This window comes from Phacochoerus africanus, chromosome 5, assembly GCF_016906955.1.
Source record: "Phacochoerus africanus isolate WHEZ1 chromosome 5, ROS_Pafr_v1, whole genome shotgun sequence".
Taxonomy (NCBI): Eukaryota; Metazoa; Chordata; class Mammalia; order Artiodactyla; family Suidae; genus Phacochoerus; species Phacochoerus africanus.
Genome location: NC_062548.1, coordinates 77,305,019 through 77,324,761, shown reverse-complemented (window position 1 = coordinate 77,324,761; position 19,743 = coordinate 77,305,019). Strand labels below are relative to the sequence as shown.

At 42.3% G+C, this 19,743-nt stretch overlaps 1 protein-coding gene across 11 annotated transcripts in view; it reads right to left on the bottom strand.

Annotated features, from left to right (window-relative positions):
- Positions 1-369: 369 nt before the first annotated feature.
- AAK1 (AP2 associated kinase 1) overlaps positions 370-19,743 on the bottom strand; it is a 177,743-nt gene continuing 158,369 nt past the window's right edge. For 5 of the 11 annotated variants that reach the window (XM_047781868.1, XM_047781871.1, XM_047781870.1 and 2 more), the window contains 4 exons: positions 19,599-19,700; positions 18,109-18,219; positions 16,431-16,541; positions 370-5,679 (listed from right to left, as the gene is read on the bottom strand). In XM_047781868.1, coding sequence (XP_047637824.1) covers positions 4,547-5,679; positions 16,431-16,541; positions 18,109-18,219; positions 19,599-19,700 — 1,457 coding nt within the window. In that variant the 3' untranslated portion in view covers positions 370-4,546. Of the gene's footprint in view, positions 5,680-14,562; positions 15,531-16,430; positions 16,542-18,108; positions 18,220-19,598; positions 19,701-19,743 lie in introns of those variants that run through there. The other 6 variants (XM_047781878.1, XM_047781879.1, XM_047781873.1 and 3 more) reach the window with 3 other exon arrangements.

Sequence of the window (19,743 nt, the reverse complement as noted above, 5' to 3'; positions counted from 1 at the left end):
TCAATCATACCTCTCATTACCCCTTTACTGGTGTGGTCATACAAGGAGAATGTCCAGTGAGGAAATGAAGCAGGAACAGGAACAAGACCAAGGAAGGTGAGCCAGGAAGACCTGCAGGGGTAGAGAAAAGGCAGGAAGGACCTGTGCCTGGTGGTTTTTAAACGATGGGATCTTGGGCCTCACACATGGGAGGCCTGATTCCTCATAAAGGTCAAGGAGCAAAACGTGGCTGGGAGGACCAGGAAGTCACAGAGTAATGGTGGCATCCTGAGAATCAAGCCACTGCCAGCATAGATGCCCACGTCGAAGTGAGCAGCTAGTTTTCAGCAATCTCACAAATTTATCTTGCAGCAAAGAACACACACACTGTTCCCAACCAGATACTACTTTTTATTTTCAAGCATTTCGAATTCCTTCCTTAAGTAAACGTCACAAGTTTGCAAGTGTTCTGGTGGTTAAAACACACAAACAAGCAAACAAGTAGCAGCTGACAAAGTCACTGGAAAAAACAGAATTTACATTGCATGACTCCATTTAAAGTCTTCGTGTTTACTCCAGAAGGCAGGATTAGAACTCGGGGGGTGGCTGTGGGCATTTACATGGTGCTCCTGCCTCCTTAGAAGCCGTGGTCTTTCAGTGGCTCTCCTGTATACCTTTCATCAGAATAATCTGGTTTCCAAATTTCTCATATAAAACTGCATACGTATGACCAGCAGCCATTCCCGAGTTGACTGGCCTGTGTTCTCCAATTTCAATTCCAAAGACACAGCAGAGAATAACATCTTTCTTTATTAAAGGAACCCAAGGAACTCCAATCTAAGTAGTATCGTTCCTGCTAGAGAGTGAGTTGGATCTCACCCTTCTCTGGTTTCCTATCATAAAATTTCCTATTTGCTATAATGCACGCATATTATATAACTTATATTTGTTTTTTGTTTTGTTTTTGGTGTCGCCTTTAGCATACAAAGTTCCAGGGCCAGCGATCGAATCCATGCCACAGCAGTGACAATACTGGATCCTTAACCTGCTGCACCACCTGGGGCTCCTATACCTATGTTTTGATGACTTTTTGTTAGGGAACCAAAAACAGCATGATTGAATTTCTATTCTTAGGTCACTCTGGTGATTACACCTATTTTCAAGAAAACTGACATCCGCTACTTTTCCCTTTTGAACCAGTGAAATAGCTACCAAATAGTTGAAAACATTGATGTACATGTATTCTAAAACGTACTAAATATAATGGGTCAGTAAGATACTGGTATTTTTCTTCAAAGTTCAGAAAGAAGGGTTGGTTGCTAGGTTCAACTCCAACCTAACATGAGCATGTGAATACAGTCACAGCAGTTCACACACTTGAAACCGCAACTCAAGGATGAGTGGGCCCAAAAGGAAATGGAGTTTGTGACCTAGCCCTTGGGTCCTGCTTAGCATCGGCTTTAGCATCCAGTTTTGTTCATTCTGTTTTCCAATCTAACAAGGATTTGGAGCTAAAGGGCTATCTCTATGTGAGCCCAAGAAACAGAGAGGCTACATATTTGCACCACACAAAAGAGAACCTCATTAACACAATAGTGCCTGTGAGTTGGTTAATATAGATTCTTTAAGAGTTCATTAGTGTGTGCTGCAGGTCAGTGCTTTATGTATAAATATATTCTGGCCCACTGCACTCCACTGAAATGAAAGGTCACAGGTTACTACATTCTGTATCTTATGTATAAAGCAAGTAACACACAAAACAAAAGAAAACAAGTAGTGCAGCATTGCAGTTGACTTTATGTTTTCTTTTTCTCCTTGATGTTAACCTGTTGCAGTAGTTGTTGGGAACATGCATTTGCTACTAATTCAAAGCACCTGAGCACTCAATTGCTTTAAAGCCAAAGTTATCAGATTTCCAGATTCAGGATGGCCTCTGGCAAGAACATTGTATGTTTAAGTGATCCACTGACCCTATATGAGCCAAAGAAGATCAGTGCAGAATTCACTATCAGCTATTAATGTGATCCAATAGTCAAAATACTTCCATGCATGACTCAGGAATAACACAAAATTTGCATGTGTTTATATTCATCTCCTATTCAAAAAAGGTATGTAGAGTCACCACCCACCACAGGTCTCTAAGTGACAATAAAAAGGGTTAGAAGTTCAGCTTGACAAATGACTCAATTATGCGATAAAATCATCACAATTTTATTGATTTTTACCTTAAGAACTAAAATAATCAGGAAGGGTTGATCAAATAACCAAAGGAAATTCATTTTGCCAGGCTGTTATAAAGGTAACCCTGCATATTTAGAAGGATGAACTCAAGTGACCTTCTATTTTAAGAGTCTCTAACCTGGGGTGAGATTTCTCCCTGAATACTCCCATCCTTTTCACTCCTGCACATGAAGGCTTGTATTGATAATGGCCAAGGGAAGAGTTTGGGGCATAAAATTCCATATGCGTTAGCCAAAACCATGTGACTGGAAAGATGATTCTGCACCCACTGTAACACAGAAAATTCAGAAATGATTACTGGGAGAAAAGCCAACTCTTGGAATGAACATTTAGCAACCGCTAAAAGGAAGGATTGGCACAGCTGAAAACTCAGTTGGAAAACCAATGCTAGGAGCCCCGCCCCATGCCTATGATTTAAGTTCATCTTTTAACCTAGACAGCTGAAATAGGTGGAGACCAAACCAGAAAAATTCTTAAAAAGTATCTGTTCATATTTTACTGCCAAGATCCCTGAACATCAACTTCAACTGCAATTGAGTCAGGCATTCAGGCTTGATTCTTGGAAGAACTTCCAATAATTCTTAAATCATTAATCTGATTTGGTAAGCCACCCTCTCAACTTCTCCAGCTAATGGAGAAATCACTAACATTTACTACAAGTCACAGGAAGCTTTCGAGTGGAAATGTTAAATTGAACTTCTTTAGCAGAAATCTTCCCACTGAGACCTAAGTTTCATTTTAAGGCACTAATAATAAAGGGTACGGAAACAGCCAAGGATGAGGCAGATCTTTGCAGAAATAGGAGACGTTTCAAAAACACAAGTTAGCCACCTCTCTGTCCTATTTCAACATCAAAAGGGAAAGAGAGTCCAAAGGTTTTCACGGTTAGCTGATTCAGCTTTTTTTCATCCTCCCAAACTTAATTTACATGTCTCAGGTTTCTATTTTCTCAAGAGGCAGAAGACAAAGATGGCAGGGATGTGGAAAAACAAACACAAACCTAGTTTGTAGCTTAGTCTCATGGTGAATTAATTTCCTAATGACAGCATGGAGTGCTCAGACCTACGGCTAAGTGCTTTCTTTCTTTTTCTTTTTTTGGCCGTGCCTCTGGCACGCGAAAACTCCTGGGCCAGGGGTGGAATCTATGCCACAGCAGTGACCCAAGCCACTGCAGTGACAACATTGGATCCTTAACCCACTGCGCCACAAGGGAACTCCTTTAAAGTACTTTTAAAAATTAACTTTGACCACAAACCCCGTGGCTGGAACAGTGACCAGATGCTCTCTTCTACTGTTCTGAGGGAGAACCATATAAGGAGAATTAATCTTGCAAGACCATGTAAATGGAATTTGTTGACAGCAAACAGCAAATTCGGGGGGGGGGGGGGGCGGAATCTACTCAGAAACTTCATGCCCAGCAGGATTTTCCTATACATCCCAATGAGTTCAATTCTGCCACGAGGAAAGAACTAAAGCAACACAGGGTTGAAGTCAGTTAGGTCAGGAGACCAGTGCCAGCAAATAAGTGATTGTGGAGGAACGCAAGGTGGGACAAGGCTGACCTACAGGAAGAATGCTTCCTGTGCACACAAGCATGCACACACACACCTGTGCCCTTACACGAATTTAAAAAGCCTGCGTGTGGGGAAGGCACAAGCACAGATATCCCATTTGTTTGCACTTCTACACAGGCAAGGACCTGACACCATTACACACCCACGCTCAGGCATGAGGGCTGGCCTGGCTTGCACAAACCCAGAATCAGATCCAGAGAATCATTCTAAAGCTGCTGGTTTTACAGGAATGATTTGTATCTTCAGGATTGCACTTCCTTCTGATGTGCAGCATTTTTGTCTTCTATTTCTTTCCTGAAAGATACCCTTTTCAAGAGTAAAAATCAAGTCCTAGAGGGACACATCTTGATTCTTCAATGGACAGGACTCTGAACAGGAACTCCAAGAAAAAAAAAGAAAGAAAAAAAGCAGTAATGTGGCCCCTTTGGGAAGTTATTTCTGGATTTAGTGGGAAGTAGTTCTAGATTTAAAGTTTCTGGGCAAACAACACAAAGCAGAGTTGGTGGTGGAGGTGGGCACGGCAATGCCTGAAAGTCCAGAAATCAACATAAATGAAGGAAATGAGCATAACTTCAAAGGAGTATCAACTAAGTATCACCTCAACTCAGTTTGTTCACTGACAAGTTCTGCTCTGACTTCTGGAACTGAAAGATAGTAACTGACATAGTTCTTCTTAAGAAGGCTCAGCTGGGTGCCATGTGGTGGGTACTGAGAGTGGGACAGGACAGAGGCCCAAGGCTCAGGTATGGCTCCTAAGGTTTCTGCTTGCCTGATTTTGAAGGGAAGGGTGCTAAAGCAAAAGGATCAGCAGCTGGCAGCTCCGTAGTCCTGGAGGAAAGGGATGTGATGGAAACAGAGCCAGCTATTGACTGCTTATTGGTTTGCGAAACAATTTTGTAGGCAGCGATGGGCTGGGCTTCTGGGGTTGGCTCATCTTCTGGGCTATAGTGACGGGAATATTTGGATAAAGACTGGGGGCGGAATGGTTTGCCAGCCACGGGGCCTGAGACAGCTTCCTTCTGGGGCTGAGGCCCTTTGTTTCTGTCATTAGGATGGGCCCCAGATTCCAGGGCGGGGCCCCTGGGAGAGATGCTGTCGAGATGGTCTGCTGCTTGGACAGAATGGGAGGGGAGGTTAGACTGCTGGGCAAAACCAGCCACGGAATACTGAGCTCGGACAGAGGGATACACGGCTCGATCGAGGCCCGGGAGCAGGGGGACGTCATCGGTCGGACCAAGGAGACCGGCCTGGGCAGGCGACTCCTGGGAGGTGGCTATCTGGGCCCCCGCTAACTCCTCCATGCTCTTCTTCTTGGTAAAAGGAGCTCTCAAGAATACGTCCGCCTCCTCCGGCTGGGAAGGGGCCACGCTGCCCTTGGAGACAAATGGGGCTTTGGCGAAAATGTCCGTGTCATCGGTGGGAACCCTTGAGCTCCTGAAGGGGGCAGTGGCGAAGACATCCGGCTCACCCAGCCCATCGGCGGTGGGCTGCGTGAGGGCGCGGAACTGGTTCTTCCTTCCACCTTGCGCTGCCTTGGCTGGCTCGGTAGACCCCTCTGGCTGAGCGAAGGGAATGGCCCCTCCCAGCTTCCCCTGCAGAGGCTTGCAGCTCTCATCCTCCTCTTCGGACTCCATGAGGAGAGGTCGAGACCCACTGCAGTCCAGCATGTCCCCCTCGAGGTCAGTCCCTTCCTCTTCGCTGCTGTGGAATGAGCTGTTGCTTGAAGGGCCATCTCGGGCCAGGTAGTCAGATTCTAAACTGTTCTGAGTTTTTGGGCCAGGTCCTCTGGAGGGGTCTGGATACAGGGGAAGGCCTTTAACACCGGCTGTTTCTTTAAAGTGCTCTATGGTTATTACAGGACAGGGATTGGGCTCTCTCTGGAGACCTGGAAAAGCACAAAAGGCAGAATTAGCGCACAGGTCTGTTCAACTCTCTCTTGGAACACTGAGGGGTCGACCCCACGGCAGAAACATTGTGGGACCAAATAATAGATGTAGAAAATGGAAAAGGAAAAACAGAAAAAAAGAAGTCAGGCAAGGAGACTAAACACAAACTGGACAACAACCAACCACTGTCTCACATCTGGGAACACGAAAGGCACGATGTGCGGGAAAGGAGATGAAGATGTTAGGCACGCAGACACTCAGCGCAACTACACAAGGCTCCTACGCACGGGGCCAGGCACTGACACCTGCTCTACCTGGCGCTGGCTCAGGCTGGAGTGAAAATAAACCCAGTCACTCGTCTCCCCATATACCATGACAGTTCTGGATTATGTGCGAATACTGTCTGGGGACAAAGTCAACTCAGATCTGACATGTGGTCATCTGCTCCACACTTGCCTGTTAACTGAGGACAGAACCTTGCCCCCAACCCCTCCCCACCAAAGCAGCAGAACGTGGCTGCTTGAGAAATGCAAAATTACTTGATGATTTACAGCACAAGCGCTACTCCAAGAGCACAAGAGTGCCCCGGATACGAAGACTGAAGGCTCCTTCTATGGGAGGAGACGTAATCAAAATCATATTAAATAAGTCACCTTCAGCTGGAATTTTTGTTTTAAGTTTTTTAAGTTAGCAAAGATTCCCCTCTGCTTAAATGAATCCATCATAAAGTGCTTTAAGCAGAAGGAGGGAAATGCACAGGAGCATTTGCAAACTCGAATATACTAATCTATTTCTACCTAGGTAGAGGTGCCTCAGGGTGCTCTGGCTTTTAAAATCAAATAGACAATTATCAGAATGCAAGAGAGCTTACCTTCCAAGAAATATTAGCAGGTTAGAAGTATGTCATTGAGCACATGTTAGCAAGAGGGCAGGAAAAAGGCATATGTAACTAAGCAAGAAGAATCCAGAGAAAAGGGTGGTTGGGGGCAGAGGTATCATTTCACCATGAGTTTCCCAACCCACCAGGGTAAAAAATGATAGGCACAACGACTTGGATTCTATAGATGACTTACAACCTCTGATGTAATTCAATCATCCCCTCCCCATGTCACCCTCTCCCCTTCTAAGCAAACCATTAGCTAGTAGAAACTTCTGCTAATGATTTTCCCCTGCTAAGTTTCTGCTTGAATTGAGCACACAGAACACAGCAGAAGCAGCATCAAAATCAATTTATTGGGAAACCAGTTACTTAGAGACATTACATTGTAAAGAGGTGTAGAGAGAGATCTGAACATTTTGGAAGATACTGTACAAAAATACTATGTTTCTCTGAATCCTGTATTTTAGCAGTGCTTTTTGTTTTAAAACAGTTCTGACCTTAACTATTGTTTTCAGAAACACACAAAAAAAATGTGGGTTTTCCCCTCATTTTTATTTCTCTAAAACTTTGAATGTATTCAGTGAATTCCAAATTATAGAGTCTTTTCAGTTCGATTCTGTTCTATGTCAAATGGCTTTCTGAATAGTATTTGAGGAGGATGTTTCCTTGAATTATCTTTCATATATGCACCTACATGGTGACAGGAAAGTGTTAGTCCGGGAACAGGAAACAAATGCACACCTTCTCCCCTGCGATATACATGGAAAGACGTAATCCTAATCTCTCAGGCAAGTACAATATTAGATCTGTCACAGCAATTCCCTGATGGTGATGTCTGGGGAGAAATTCAAAGGAAAGGGGGCAAAGAAACGTTCCAAAATAAGACTTGCTGAGCCAGGTGGTACCAAAGGCCCCCCAAAGTCCCCGAATCACTTCCTAACCTAGAATCAGTTGGACAAAGTTTTCGGCTCCCCAAACGAAGGCACACACTTCTCATCCTCCAGAATTATCCTGAAAGTTGATGTAGTTCTGTGGGAGAGTCAAATATCTCTTAGGAAAAAAACTGGTAAATTTAGTCAAGCCAATGACCAACTCTGGCGCCCTAGGGACCAATAATGAAAATGAGCGCTGGTCTGACTGGAGCTAATATTTGGGGGGTAATTTAAAAAGAATTCAGTCAAATCACATTGTGGGCACAGACCTCCTGAGAGCAGCTACCTATAGAACAAGGGCGCCTTGGTGGCCTGCAGGGTCAGGTCACATTTTGAGAGTATAAAGCACCCAGTAGGGATGCCCATGTCCAGAGCTGGGGCGGGTTGGAAGGGCATTCCTAACCTATCTGCATGACTTCTGTTAAAAAATGAGGTCTTGGTCAAGACAACTGTAAATCTGCCAACTCAGCATATTCTATGACCTTCATGGTGAATGACAGGAAAATCAAACCTAAGATTCCAGCAGCTTTAAAAAAAAATTATAAACACAGTCACAAAAATATGGTAACATCAAACTGAAGGGAGAATGTGTCTCTGAGTCCTTCAAAACAAGGCCAGACCTACTTCGTATCTCAGCATGAAGCTGCGCTATAGGATGGAGAAAGTATATTTAAAGGATTCCCCTGAGACGGCCAAGTCTCTTAAGCTTTCCGTTCTTTTTTGAGGAGGTGCCGTGTGACCAAGGCTGAGAGCAAGCACCCTTTGCGAGTCTCCCAGCAGTGGGCACGGGGAGCGCAGGCATCCACACCCACTCAGGGGATTTTGGTGGTGGCAGCACAAGAAACAAAGCAGTCAAGAGAAGGAGAGGTTCTAAATAACTGTAAACACAAGACAGACACTGCATCGTGTTGGCAGTTAGAGGTTTTTTTTGGGACCGTGAGTGTGTGTTCTTGTAGGGAGGAAGAGCATGTGTTTTCAGGGTGAACAGGCCTTGTTTCTGAAGACAGCCTTGTACTGCCAGAAAAACATGTTTGAAGCAGTCTGCCTATTAGCAAGGAAAGATTTACACTAATTTAACCTCATTGCCTTGGCCCGATTCCTTTGGAAACCAATGGCACACACGGCAGAGGCTCTGTGACCACAGGACTCAGTAACGCTAGCCAGTTGTTCATGGGGGTGGGGGTGATGGGGGGGCTGAGCTTAAACCCAGGACCTGGCCTCAGAGGGCCAGGGTCTCTCTCACCAAGCGTAAGGGAAGGGTCTTCCTTATCATAAAGCTTAAGGTAGGAAATTTGGTTCTAGTTTCCTTGAGGCAAGACATATCCCTTTTTTTGTTTACTTTAGCACATTAAATCAAGCAAGAGGTCAAAACAGACTTTTTCCGCTTGCTCTGATGTAGTACTGTATGCCAGGTTAAGGTTGAGAATACTTTTGGACATTTCCACTGGGATGACTCCATTTTAATCTATCTTGAGGCTCCCAATTATGTCAATTTCAGTAGGAGCATATATGTTTCAGAGATAAGGAAAGGCCTCCCCAAAAGTATCTGATGATTTGGCAATTATCCTGACCAAACCCCTATTAATTTCCAAAGCAACTCCAAGTGCTGAATGATTTAGAGCGGGTTTACCCGGGACATTTTATCTGATGGACACTGAGGGCCATCCAGACTGCTTCTTAAACAGTCAAAATCTGAAGGCTTAAGTTTCAGGCTGGATATTCCTGTGTGCAATATATCATGTGTGGCCGGAATTTTCCTTTCTCCGATACTATAAAGAGAAACAACAGTTATAGGAAATATCAAAGACATAATTCTTGCCCCAAACTGAAGACTCAGAGTACTGGGAAACCTTCCCACATAGTTAGTTATTAGCAAAGAGAAAGCAGAATATCCCTTCACAAGAACTTCAGAAATGCAGCACCGAATGAAATCTACACTTTCAGAGCCAAATCAGGGAATCAGGAGACGTACAGCAAACAAATAATTTCCATGACCTTTTGTAAGATAATAAAATTAAGCATTTGGTCCTACCATATGTTACGGAGTTGCATTAAAGCCCACGACTGGGGAATAAGGGACTTGATGGGAGCCAGTGCTGGCTAGCCATGCTGTGCCTTTCAAGCCAATGGAGCAATTAAATGAGAGAAATTTCTCCCTGGGCATAAAACTGCTGCTGTCAACAGAAAATGTTTCATTAAACTGGCCTGGGCATATTAAAGATTAAATGAGGGAAGGGAGGCTGCAAATCTGTGTTCCCGTGTACAGCTCCATGTCTGGTCATATCAAATACAGGCTCACAGGGATTTTATTCGGACTACAGGGTGAAGCCAGGGTAGCCTTGACTTATAAAAATGACCTAGGCTCATCTCTCGTACGTGTCTGCACTTTCCTAGTGCAACGCACTTACTGGCATTCAACAATGTGTTTAAATCTTTTTTTTTTTTTTGCAAAAGTGGGTTTTCCGATGAGGAAGAGAGCAGCTATTGTATTAAGTTATTTACAGCTCTGAACATCATGCTCCCATTTGAACAGAATAAAGTCTTTATTTTCCTGTATGTTTACATAAGAAGTCTGTTTACAGACTTGTTTTTTATATAATAGTTGTGTAGCAATGTTCAAATTTCACACCTTTGCTGTATAAGAGAGCTCCATGTACCTCTGTTTGCTTTGTCTTCCCGGGGAGGACAGGACAGAGGTCTGTGGGACGAGGGGGTGTGCAAGGGGTACTCTCTCTCTCACAGGGAGAGAGAGTACACTGAGGACACTACATCAGAGTGGGAACCAAGAAAATATCTTCCTTTCTAGTAATGACCACCATTTGGTAATTCTGCATAGGTCAGCATTATCCAAAGAATGCCCCCCCCCCCACCGCCATCACAGTGAAAGGAAACCCAGGGGAAACAAAACAGTATCTTGTTACCGATGATTTGAAATGGAAGCCATCTGGGATTCATTCTGCCTCAGGAAACCCAAGCACATCCAACTTCAGACACTTAATTTAAAAGTAGGGAAAAGGAAGAGGCTAACTTGGTGTTGGTAAAATTACAGCCTCTTGAGAGGAATAAAAGATAGCTTTGTAATATCTGGAGTGTGTCAGCAAAGATAGCATTTTATTTTATTTTATGTCTTTTTGCTATTTCCTGGGCCGCTCCCAAGGCATATGGAGGTTCCCAGGCTAGGGGTTGAATCGGAGCTGTAGCCACCGGCCTACGCCAGAGCCACAGCAACGCGGGATCCGAGCCGCGTCTGCAACCTACACCACAGCTCACGGCAACGCCGGATCACTAACCCACTGAGCAAGGGCAGGGACCGAACCCGCAACCTCATGGCTCCTAGTCAGATTTGTTAACCACTGCGCCACGACGGGAACTCCTAAAGATAGCATTTTAAATATCCATCTAATAGTTTCTCTGTTCTGCCTGGCAGCATCGAATTTGCTTAATTAATTCAGTAGTTGGGGCAATCCTGTCATTTTTACCCCCAAACTCTAAGTTCATGGCTACAGAATCCCGAATCTTATGGACAGGGAAAGTTAAAGCCTCTTGGAACTGTAGACATACATCAGCACGGGAGACTTTATTTTGGCCCAAGGTATCTGGAGCGTGCATCTGCTCCGCTGAACTCATACGCCTCCACACCTCAGGGCTGAGCCAGGACTGTTCCTGACCTGGGGGAGGGGGAGAGACTGTATTGGTTTGAACCACTTATCTGTCAGGAGAGCAGGAACAAAAGGATTAGAAACAAGACTAATATTTCGTCTTGAGAAAAACAGATTCTTTCCCTGGGTCTGTTCCCCTCTAATGATTGGCAATCCAAATTCTATAACTGTAATTCAGAAAGAGGCAAGTCCAACATCCATTGACATTGAACAAAGGGACAACCTCTTTCGGAGGTATTTGCAAACCCGTGTATTTCAATGTTCTAAACCATACTAAAGACAGGCAAAATCACACAAGTTCCCTTATTCAGAATATTAAGGACATGAAGACTGACTGTTGTCGCATGTCCATTATAAGGTCCTCTATGGGAATTTTCAGTGGATTCTTCTTCTTATGATCTTCAAAAGTAACCACTCTTTGGCTTAGGGGAGTGATTTTGCTTTTGGGAAATATCCAAATGTTACTCAGAATCAAGAGTGGGAGAAAAAGACCAAGAAAAAGAGCATACTTTCAGATACTGAAAGCGATACTCATTAGATAATAACACAACTGATTTTCTTCAGTTACATTACCTTCTATGATAGTATTTCTAAGGAGAGGAGTTAAGTATTAGCTTCCCAAGTAAAACCAGATGCCGTTGAAAGAAACAACACTCAATTAGATGTCAAAATTCTGATATGTCTGCTAAAGAAATCATTCATTATAATCATATTTAGAAGTGTCCATTTAAATCTTATCTCCTCTGAGGCTTGTGTTTTTAAAAACACTGGGACTTGAATTTGGTGATCTAGTTATTTGAATGCTGGAAAGAGAAAAAAAAAAAACCCAATTTGTGATGTTTTCTGGTATAGTTACTATGTTCACAGAGTCAGAATAAAAGCAAATCAGGGGAGTTCCTGTCGTGGCTCAGTGGAAATGAATCTGACTAGGAACCATGAGGTCGTGGATTCGATCCCTGGGTTAAGGATCCGGCATTGCTGTGAGCAGTGATGTAGGTCAAAGACGCGGCTCGGATCTGGCATTGCTGTGGCTGTGGCTATGGTTGTGCCTGTGGCCCGCAGCTGTAGCTCCAATTAGACCCCTAGCCTGGGAAGCTCCATATGCCATGGGTGTGGTCCTAAAAAGCAAAAAAATAAAAGCAAATCAGAAACATATGCTTAGAGTATTTGTCGATTTTTTATATGGCAGATCATTGATTTTACAGTTTAAAAGAATTAAAATCTTCTGATACTGTTTTGCTGGAATAAGTAGATATGCGTGTGTAACAGTACAACAAAGAAAACCTATGTCTGAAACTCTGTGATGACTTACGTGTCTATTTTGATAACCAAGACAGAGCAACCCAGGTTGGCGAAAGCCCAGTGTAATTCTCTACAGTGTAAGTACTGCTACAATTAAGAGCTGCAGAAGATAACTGAAGAACATCAAGATTATACAAATCCTTCATAGTCCCCCCCGAAGAATAATAATGTACGCTCAGAACCCTGGAATTGTATAGTTTTAAAAACCATCTAGGTCCAAATACATCACCGTAACTAAGAGACAGTAGCTCTCAGAAGTGAAGCCCTTGCTGAAGGCCACTTGGCCGCCCATGAGTCAAGGTCAGGATGAGCTCCCAGGTGGCCTGTCCTGCCCAGCCCTCTTCTCCACCACCAGCTTCAGGTCTCACATCTAGGAAATGAAGTAGATGGACTAGAATGACCCTGAAGGTCCCACTTGCAGCTCAGTCTATAGATTCAAAGGTCTGTCAATTATTGGCACACTGCACCCACCTCAAATAAAGCTGTTCAGATCCGGGATGATGCTACAAACTGAGGGAGGCCCTGTTTACCAAGCACTCACATGAATTCCTTAACAGAAAAAGAGTTTCTCTCCTTGGAAGCTCTACTCCTCAAGAAGAAACTCAAGATAATTTCATGTCATCATCTTCCTCAGACCTCCTCCACCCAGTCTCTCTGGTTTCTAGTCTGTTCATTTTCATTAACATTCTCCATTTAACTTTATTGAGCCAGATGACTAGATCATATATCTCAATGGGATTACAGGTAACACATGAAAGGAACAATTTAGAGACACTAATTTCTAAACTGTACTCTTCATGGTTTCTATTCAATTGAGAAACTAGATATTTCATTATATTTCTAACATACACATATGAAAAAAATCAAACTGGAAAACACAGGCATAACACATTACTCTTACTTAAAAATAAACATCTCCTTCATTAGTTTATATACTCTTTCTCTGTCTGGGGAAAAGAATACGATTTTGATCTTCAGTGATATTCCTGTCCATAAAGGGGCAAACCAAGTCCCACTTTCACTGCTATCCAGTAGTGGAGAGCTCTTCAAGGATATCTTTTGGCATCCTCAGCCCGAAGGTTGTGCCTTCCTCAATTTTGGAAATGATCCATTATCCTAAGGGAGGCTTTTCCTTGGCACATCTAGTTTTGGCTGGCATGGAAGTACTTAAGTCAGAAGGAAGACTGAAAGGTCAGATTTTTCTTCTGATACCTTTCAAAGGCTGCTCTCTCATGGCTGGGGTCAGAGCTTGACCTCCAAAGTACAGTGGTTTTTTTTGCATGTTGTTGTGGCTGTTTAGCTCCCCCCCCACCTTAAAGTACAAATGTTTGGAAGAAGAAATAAGAGTTCTAGATAGGGAAACAAGCAAATGGACTTGGAATTTTATTGGTACAGATCCGATCAACTAAGTGTTTCCCTTGTGACCACGGAAGAAAACCGAATGGGGTGCTCTGTGCCCATCCCTTTTCAAAAGGATGATTTTTATAAAACTGCTTTGCATATAAGGAAAAAAAATATACTTCGGTGAGTAAGGACATATACAGAGGGTGACCATGAGTCATGTCGTCATGTCAGTGCAGGGGCCTTTATTAATTTTATGAACAATATTCTAAGGTTAGTGAGAAACTATGCTTTGTTTTGTTTTGTTCATCTAGGAAGCCAAGGAAAACCAACTGAACATATTTCATTGGCTGCATCCTTCAATTCAAACATCAGAGAGAAAGAAAGGTAAGTAGCCAGAGTCAAATTTTGCCTAGCTCGTCAGCATACTTATTTCTGATTATCGGAAAATAAACAACATGCTTATTCTACAAAGACAGAGGACCCGCTGAAAGCTCAGAGCAACGCACAAGTCTACTCAAAATGATTCCATATGTTACACTGTAAGATTGCTGTGTAGTAGTTAGTTATACAAGGGAAAGAGATCAAAACCCTGTACAGACACCTGATATCGGACTCGATACGCCATGTGGAAACAGAACTATTCAGCATCTTCATTTATACACAATTTACAATATTTGATTCAAAATAAAAATCACAAGAAAAATACATCTGTTTCTGCTACAATTCCTTCCCCTCCCCCATCCACCCACCCCCCCGCCCCCCAGTGAAAAGTCTTCTAATAAAAGGTATCATATTACCACCATTGTCTTGTTTTGGTCTAATTCTGAGATCCCGGGTTGGGACAGTTAACATGAAAAGGAATGGCAATACTTGGGCTTTACATAATGTACACATTTTATCCAAGGATCTCAGGTACTTGCAGTCACGTCTCCAGATTGAGAAATCACGATTCAATGGAAGCCAGAATGCTGGACGAATGCTGGGCAGGTTGCATGGGGTGTAAAATCCCTTGGCTAAGTCTATGATCAGACAAGGTCAAAGTTGGTTGGCTAGAGCTGGGCTCAATTTCTCTTTTCAAACATATCCCATCAGTCAGTTTCACCCTCTCTTAAACCATACACCCATCTCCAGGTTTTGCCTAGAGTTAAGACCAACCGAAGAAGCCATGTCCTCATGATAATGCAGCAGGATAAAAAACAAAAACAGAGAAACACATTCATCAGCATCTGGCCAAAGGAGACAGGGGTTGGAGCACTGATTTGGGAGGCCATTCCTAGCAAGAATGAGACAAAGGTGTCAATTCACTAGTTTCTGTTATAGTTAAGCTTTTGGTGGAGTCGATTCCAGCGGAGGTGAAGCTCATGGCATCTAGCGTTTGATTTAAGATAATGCTATTAAAGAAGGGTAATGAGAAAACACAGCAAACTAACAGGGAGGAACTGGCCAAGGAATATCTGGAGGGCCGAAGTGATTTTCTTTCCTTATCATTTCTATGGGAGAAGGCAAGGGGGAGGAGATTAGGGCTAGAGGGCCCCTTATTTGCAGATTTTTAAAAAAAATCATTTTCTTATAACTCCGTAATGAAAATGTATATTACGGTATGAAGGTTACAGAACTGCATCTGCTACTGGGTCACGGCTACAGGTCTATGAGCTGATCCACCAGCAGTAAAGACCTGGCTAGGTTGGGAAGACTGGACTCAGAGCTCCCACTGCTGTTTCTAGAGTGCCCACCTGGAAGTGGAGAGATAGGAATTCAGTACAAAACACAGAGGGTTAAGGTTTAGATGTGCAGAACAAGCAAAGGAGAAAAAAACAAAGCCTAGAGAAGTAACAATTACATTTTGCAATCTCTTACATGTTAATTTTTAAACATGTAAATTAGCTGTCCACGACCTCCCAGCAAAAGTTCAGGCAGTGTGCACACACCATACTTTAGGCAGGAGACCTTGCAGAGAGGACGCTATTTCCAAATGAGTATCTATTTTACCTGAGAACTGCTGGCTGTGCACTAACTTCCTGATAACATCAACGCATCTCCCCAGTAAAGTAAAAATCAGTTATTTTTGCTTTGGGGAGGAATTAGTTCTTAAGACTACTGCAGTAAAAACATGCTTTAAAAGTATACAGATGGTCCTACGGCAATTTAGTGTCTTATGGCATGTTCAAATGATTTTAATCCATCAAAGAGGAAAAAGGATGCTCCATAAATGTCTAAAAGATGCAAATGATATCAAAGCACCACTGTTAATCTCTTTGGAAAGAATATTTATTACAGACTGTTCTAATCATGATAAAAAATGTTCAGCTTTTTTTAAATTTTTTTCTTTTTTGGTTATATATCTTCAGGTTTCCATTGACTAAAGATATTTTATTTTTAGCTTGATACTTTGTAAAAACCAGCTTTTAATCAAATATTAAATACTTCTCTTCTCTCTAAATAAACACCCTGCTCATGCTTTAAGATACCTGTATCACTACCTTTATCTGTATCTCCATTTATCTAAACTAGTCCAGTCCGCAATGACTGTCATCACTCCAATTTCCTTTTTCCCCCTTGTTGATTAGGTACAGTACTATTTTGAAGAGAGCTGATGTCAAGCTCTTTGCTTTTCCCCATCTTCTCTTTCTTACCTTGTGGGTTTTTGGTTATCAATACAGGAATAGGGTCAAACTCATCTTCTGCCACCTTGTCCGAGCCCTCAGGGACATCAAAACCTGAGATGAGATTACTATCTTCTGCAGCTTAATACACAATGCAAGTACACAAGCAGAAACAACGGAGGTAGAGGTTAGCAAATGAGAGAATACATAAGAGTTACAAAGTTCCCAACTGTACAGTCACTGTTGTTTTTAAAGGTGAAAATGCTTATTCTCCTGAGTAAAGCCAGAAAACTTGGGGAAACAGAAAATGCTTTGGAGCTGGCCATGTTAAGATTTTCATAAATGAAAGGGCAGAAAGGGTATACAAAGAATTCTCCCTACTATTATAAGGCCATTAAATCTAGTTGTGAGGTATCGCTTTAACGTTGGTAACTCACAAAAGCATGGGATTTAGTCATTTATCTTCTTTATTGAGCAAACAGAGGCTGGACTAACAATATGGAGAAAAACTCAAACTCAGGAGCAGTGGGGAGATAATCAGTTGCGCTTTAAGAAGTAATCACTATACATATATACCAGGCAAACAAATACTTCTGAAAGAACTCACTTCCCAGTGATTGGAAAAAAAAAAGACTTTCAAACTCTGACACCTCAGGAATGTTGGGGCACAAGATCATATGCACTGAGATTTTAAGCAGAAGTTTGCTAAAAATTCTCTTCCATTCTAATTAAGGTTATCCCACAAGCAAGCGCTAGTTGAGCACCTATTCTGCAAGTGATGCTTCTCTGTAATTATACATTGCTGCTGACACATGCCTGCCAGCCATAATTGGCTACCTAGGTAAACTCTCTCTACATGCTCTAAAAAACATAGCCATTTTAATGCTGTCAAGGGTAAAAACAAAAACTCAGCCACTACCACTGCAAACCAAAGGCTAATTAATTTTTAGTTGCCTTGGGGAAGCTTCCCTTCTAAATTTTCTTCAGCAAGGACTTAAAGCTATTCTTTTTATATGTATTTGCTCCTTCCAGAAAACCATTTTCACTGTCGGAGCTCAGAAATAATTTAGCAAATGCCTATATACGGTAAACCAGACATAGTGTCTATCACTCTCACACACTGCTCACTGAATAGGACTCAATTCAAACTCCCTCTGCCCAGAATTTCAAACCAGTATTAACCCAAGACTAAGACATGAAAATAGCAGATAAGAAAAAGAAATACCATTATAAGTAATTAATGAGTAAGTAATCATTATTCAAATGGTAACTAAAAATCAAAACTTTTATAAGTTCAATCTTTGAGGAGTGACTTTGGGGAATGACGTCTTTTTCTTTATTGTAATGATCACTATCAAAAGACCTTCAGTCCAATTTAATGAAACAGTTTTAAGTTCCAAGGCCAACAAGTACCTAGTTATGGTCAGTTAGTGGACAGTCAACTGTTCAACCATCTCTCTGAGCTGACTGCAAAAGCTGACTGCTCTCCTTAACAGAAAGCATGGAATATCTGCATTTCAATCAGAAAGTAATACCTTCACACTCTGTTGTCCCAGCCTTATTAAATATTCTTATTGAAAGGGATTATAACACAGGGGCTTAGGACACAAGCTCATTTTCTACTTAAGGAAGTGGTTACACAATTCTCAGGAGTTGCTCAGTTCTTCTCTAAGGATACATGTGGGCCTGAGAAGAGGAAAGCGTTTACCTTTATGGGCCGGAGCAGAGATCGCTATGGGGGCAAATTCTTCCAGAAGGTCAGTAGTAGGGTTAGAAAGCAGAGAGCAATCAATCAGGGAATCTTCCCCGGTGAGAGAATCTGAGTCCAGATTAACAGCATCCCAGGTCATTGATGGCATTAAATGGCACACACAACAACACCATGAGATTAGGTCTTAGCCTTTAAGTTACTGCATTTACAACATACACACAAGCCAAGGTGGGAGAAAGAAAACCAAAAGAAATACGTGAGGCACTCTGGATTTCATCTATAGAGACATGTATTTCTAGACTCCTCTTAACAGAAATACATAAATATGGAAGGTTTGTTTTGTTTTGTTTTGTTTTTTGGAGTTTGCTGGTTAAGCAGGTAAATCATTTGGATATCAATGACATTTTGGTAACTCCATTCTTAGCAAATGCCATTTGGGGAAAATGCCTTTGCAACTAAAGAGTTTTACTTAAACTAAACACTAATTTAAAAAGGTGCTATAGGATGAGGTATCCAAGCTGATGAGAAAGGGTTGTCCCTGGCTTACTAGCAGAATATGGCATTATTAAACAGTACTCTTGTCAGGTCTCCATTCAAAATAGGATGATCTTGTCTCTCACTAGTGTTCTTTAAATTTGATTTGCTCCTTTGAACCATGATTTTGCTTTTTGTTAAGGAACAGAAAGGAGGCAAAACTCAGAGTTCAAGTATTTTAATATATGGATTGTTTTCTGGGAAAGTTTCTAGGAGAAAATAGCCAAATAAACACAAGGAAAAAGAAACATACTGTCTTCTGTGCTAATTTTTTTTTTTAACTTAGATGAGTTTATTCTCCTATTTCCTAAACATTTGTTTCTGTTCCAAATTAGCAAAGTGGGCACTTTTATCAAGGTAATTATGGACTCAGTAAAATGAAGGGTATCAAATCTATATTAAGGATGTGTAGTTAAGGAGTTTTAATAAGAGTGAACTTTGAAACTGGGGTTAAAAACAATGATTGATCCAGGAAAGATTTCAACTTTACCTACAATTTAATAGCCAGTCACTTAGATGTGATTAAAGCTCTGTGCTGAGAATAGAATGCCAACACACATATAGTGAGCCTCCATGGATATCACTGACATTGTTGGATCTGAAAGACTGCTCAGTACCCTGGAGGAGTCAAGGGCATCCTTACAGCTCAGCAGGGTTCTTTAATTAAGGAGGCAGAGGGAACCTGCCACCAGTAGGGGAAAAAAAATCTTCAATAAAGAAAGACTGTAACCAAAGAAAGCCCAGGGATCCCTCTATAAAGAACACGGCCCTTTATTGAGCAAACATGGCTCAGTATCTAGAAGCTGGGGTGTAATAACGCCAAGCCTCCGTTCCAGGAGGAAGCAACCAGGCCGTGAAATAAGCCCAGGACCCAGCTGTCTCAGTTGGAAAGCCCGACTCTGAGGGCTCTTCACACTGACCAGTCCCTGCAGCTGCAGAGACGCCTGACTGACCTGTGCGGTTGGAGGCCACGGATTCCGTCTGAGATGGGAGGCGCTGGGGCACCGGGGGCTCCAGTCCTGGTATGAGACTCTCAACAGCGACATCAGCTTTTTCTTTTGTGACAGAGCATTAAGAAAGGATACGAGAAGGTAAGGA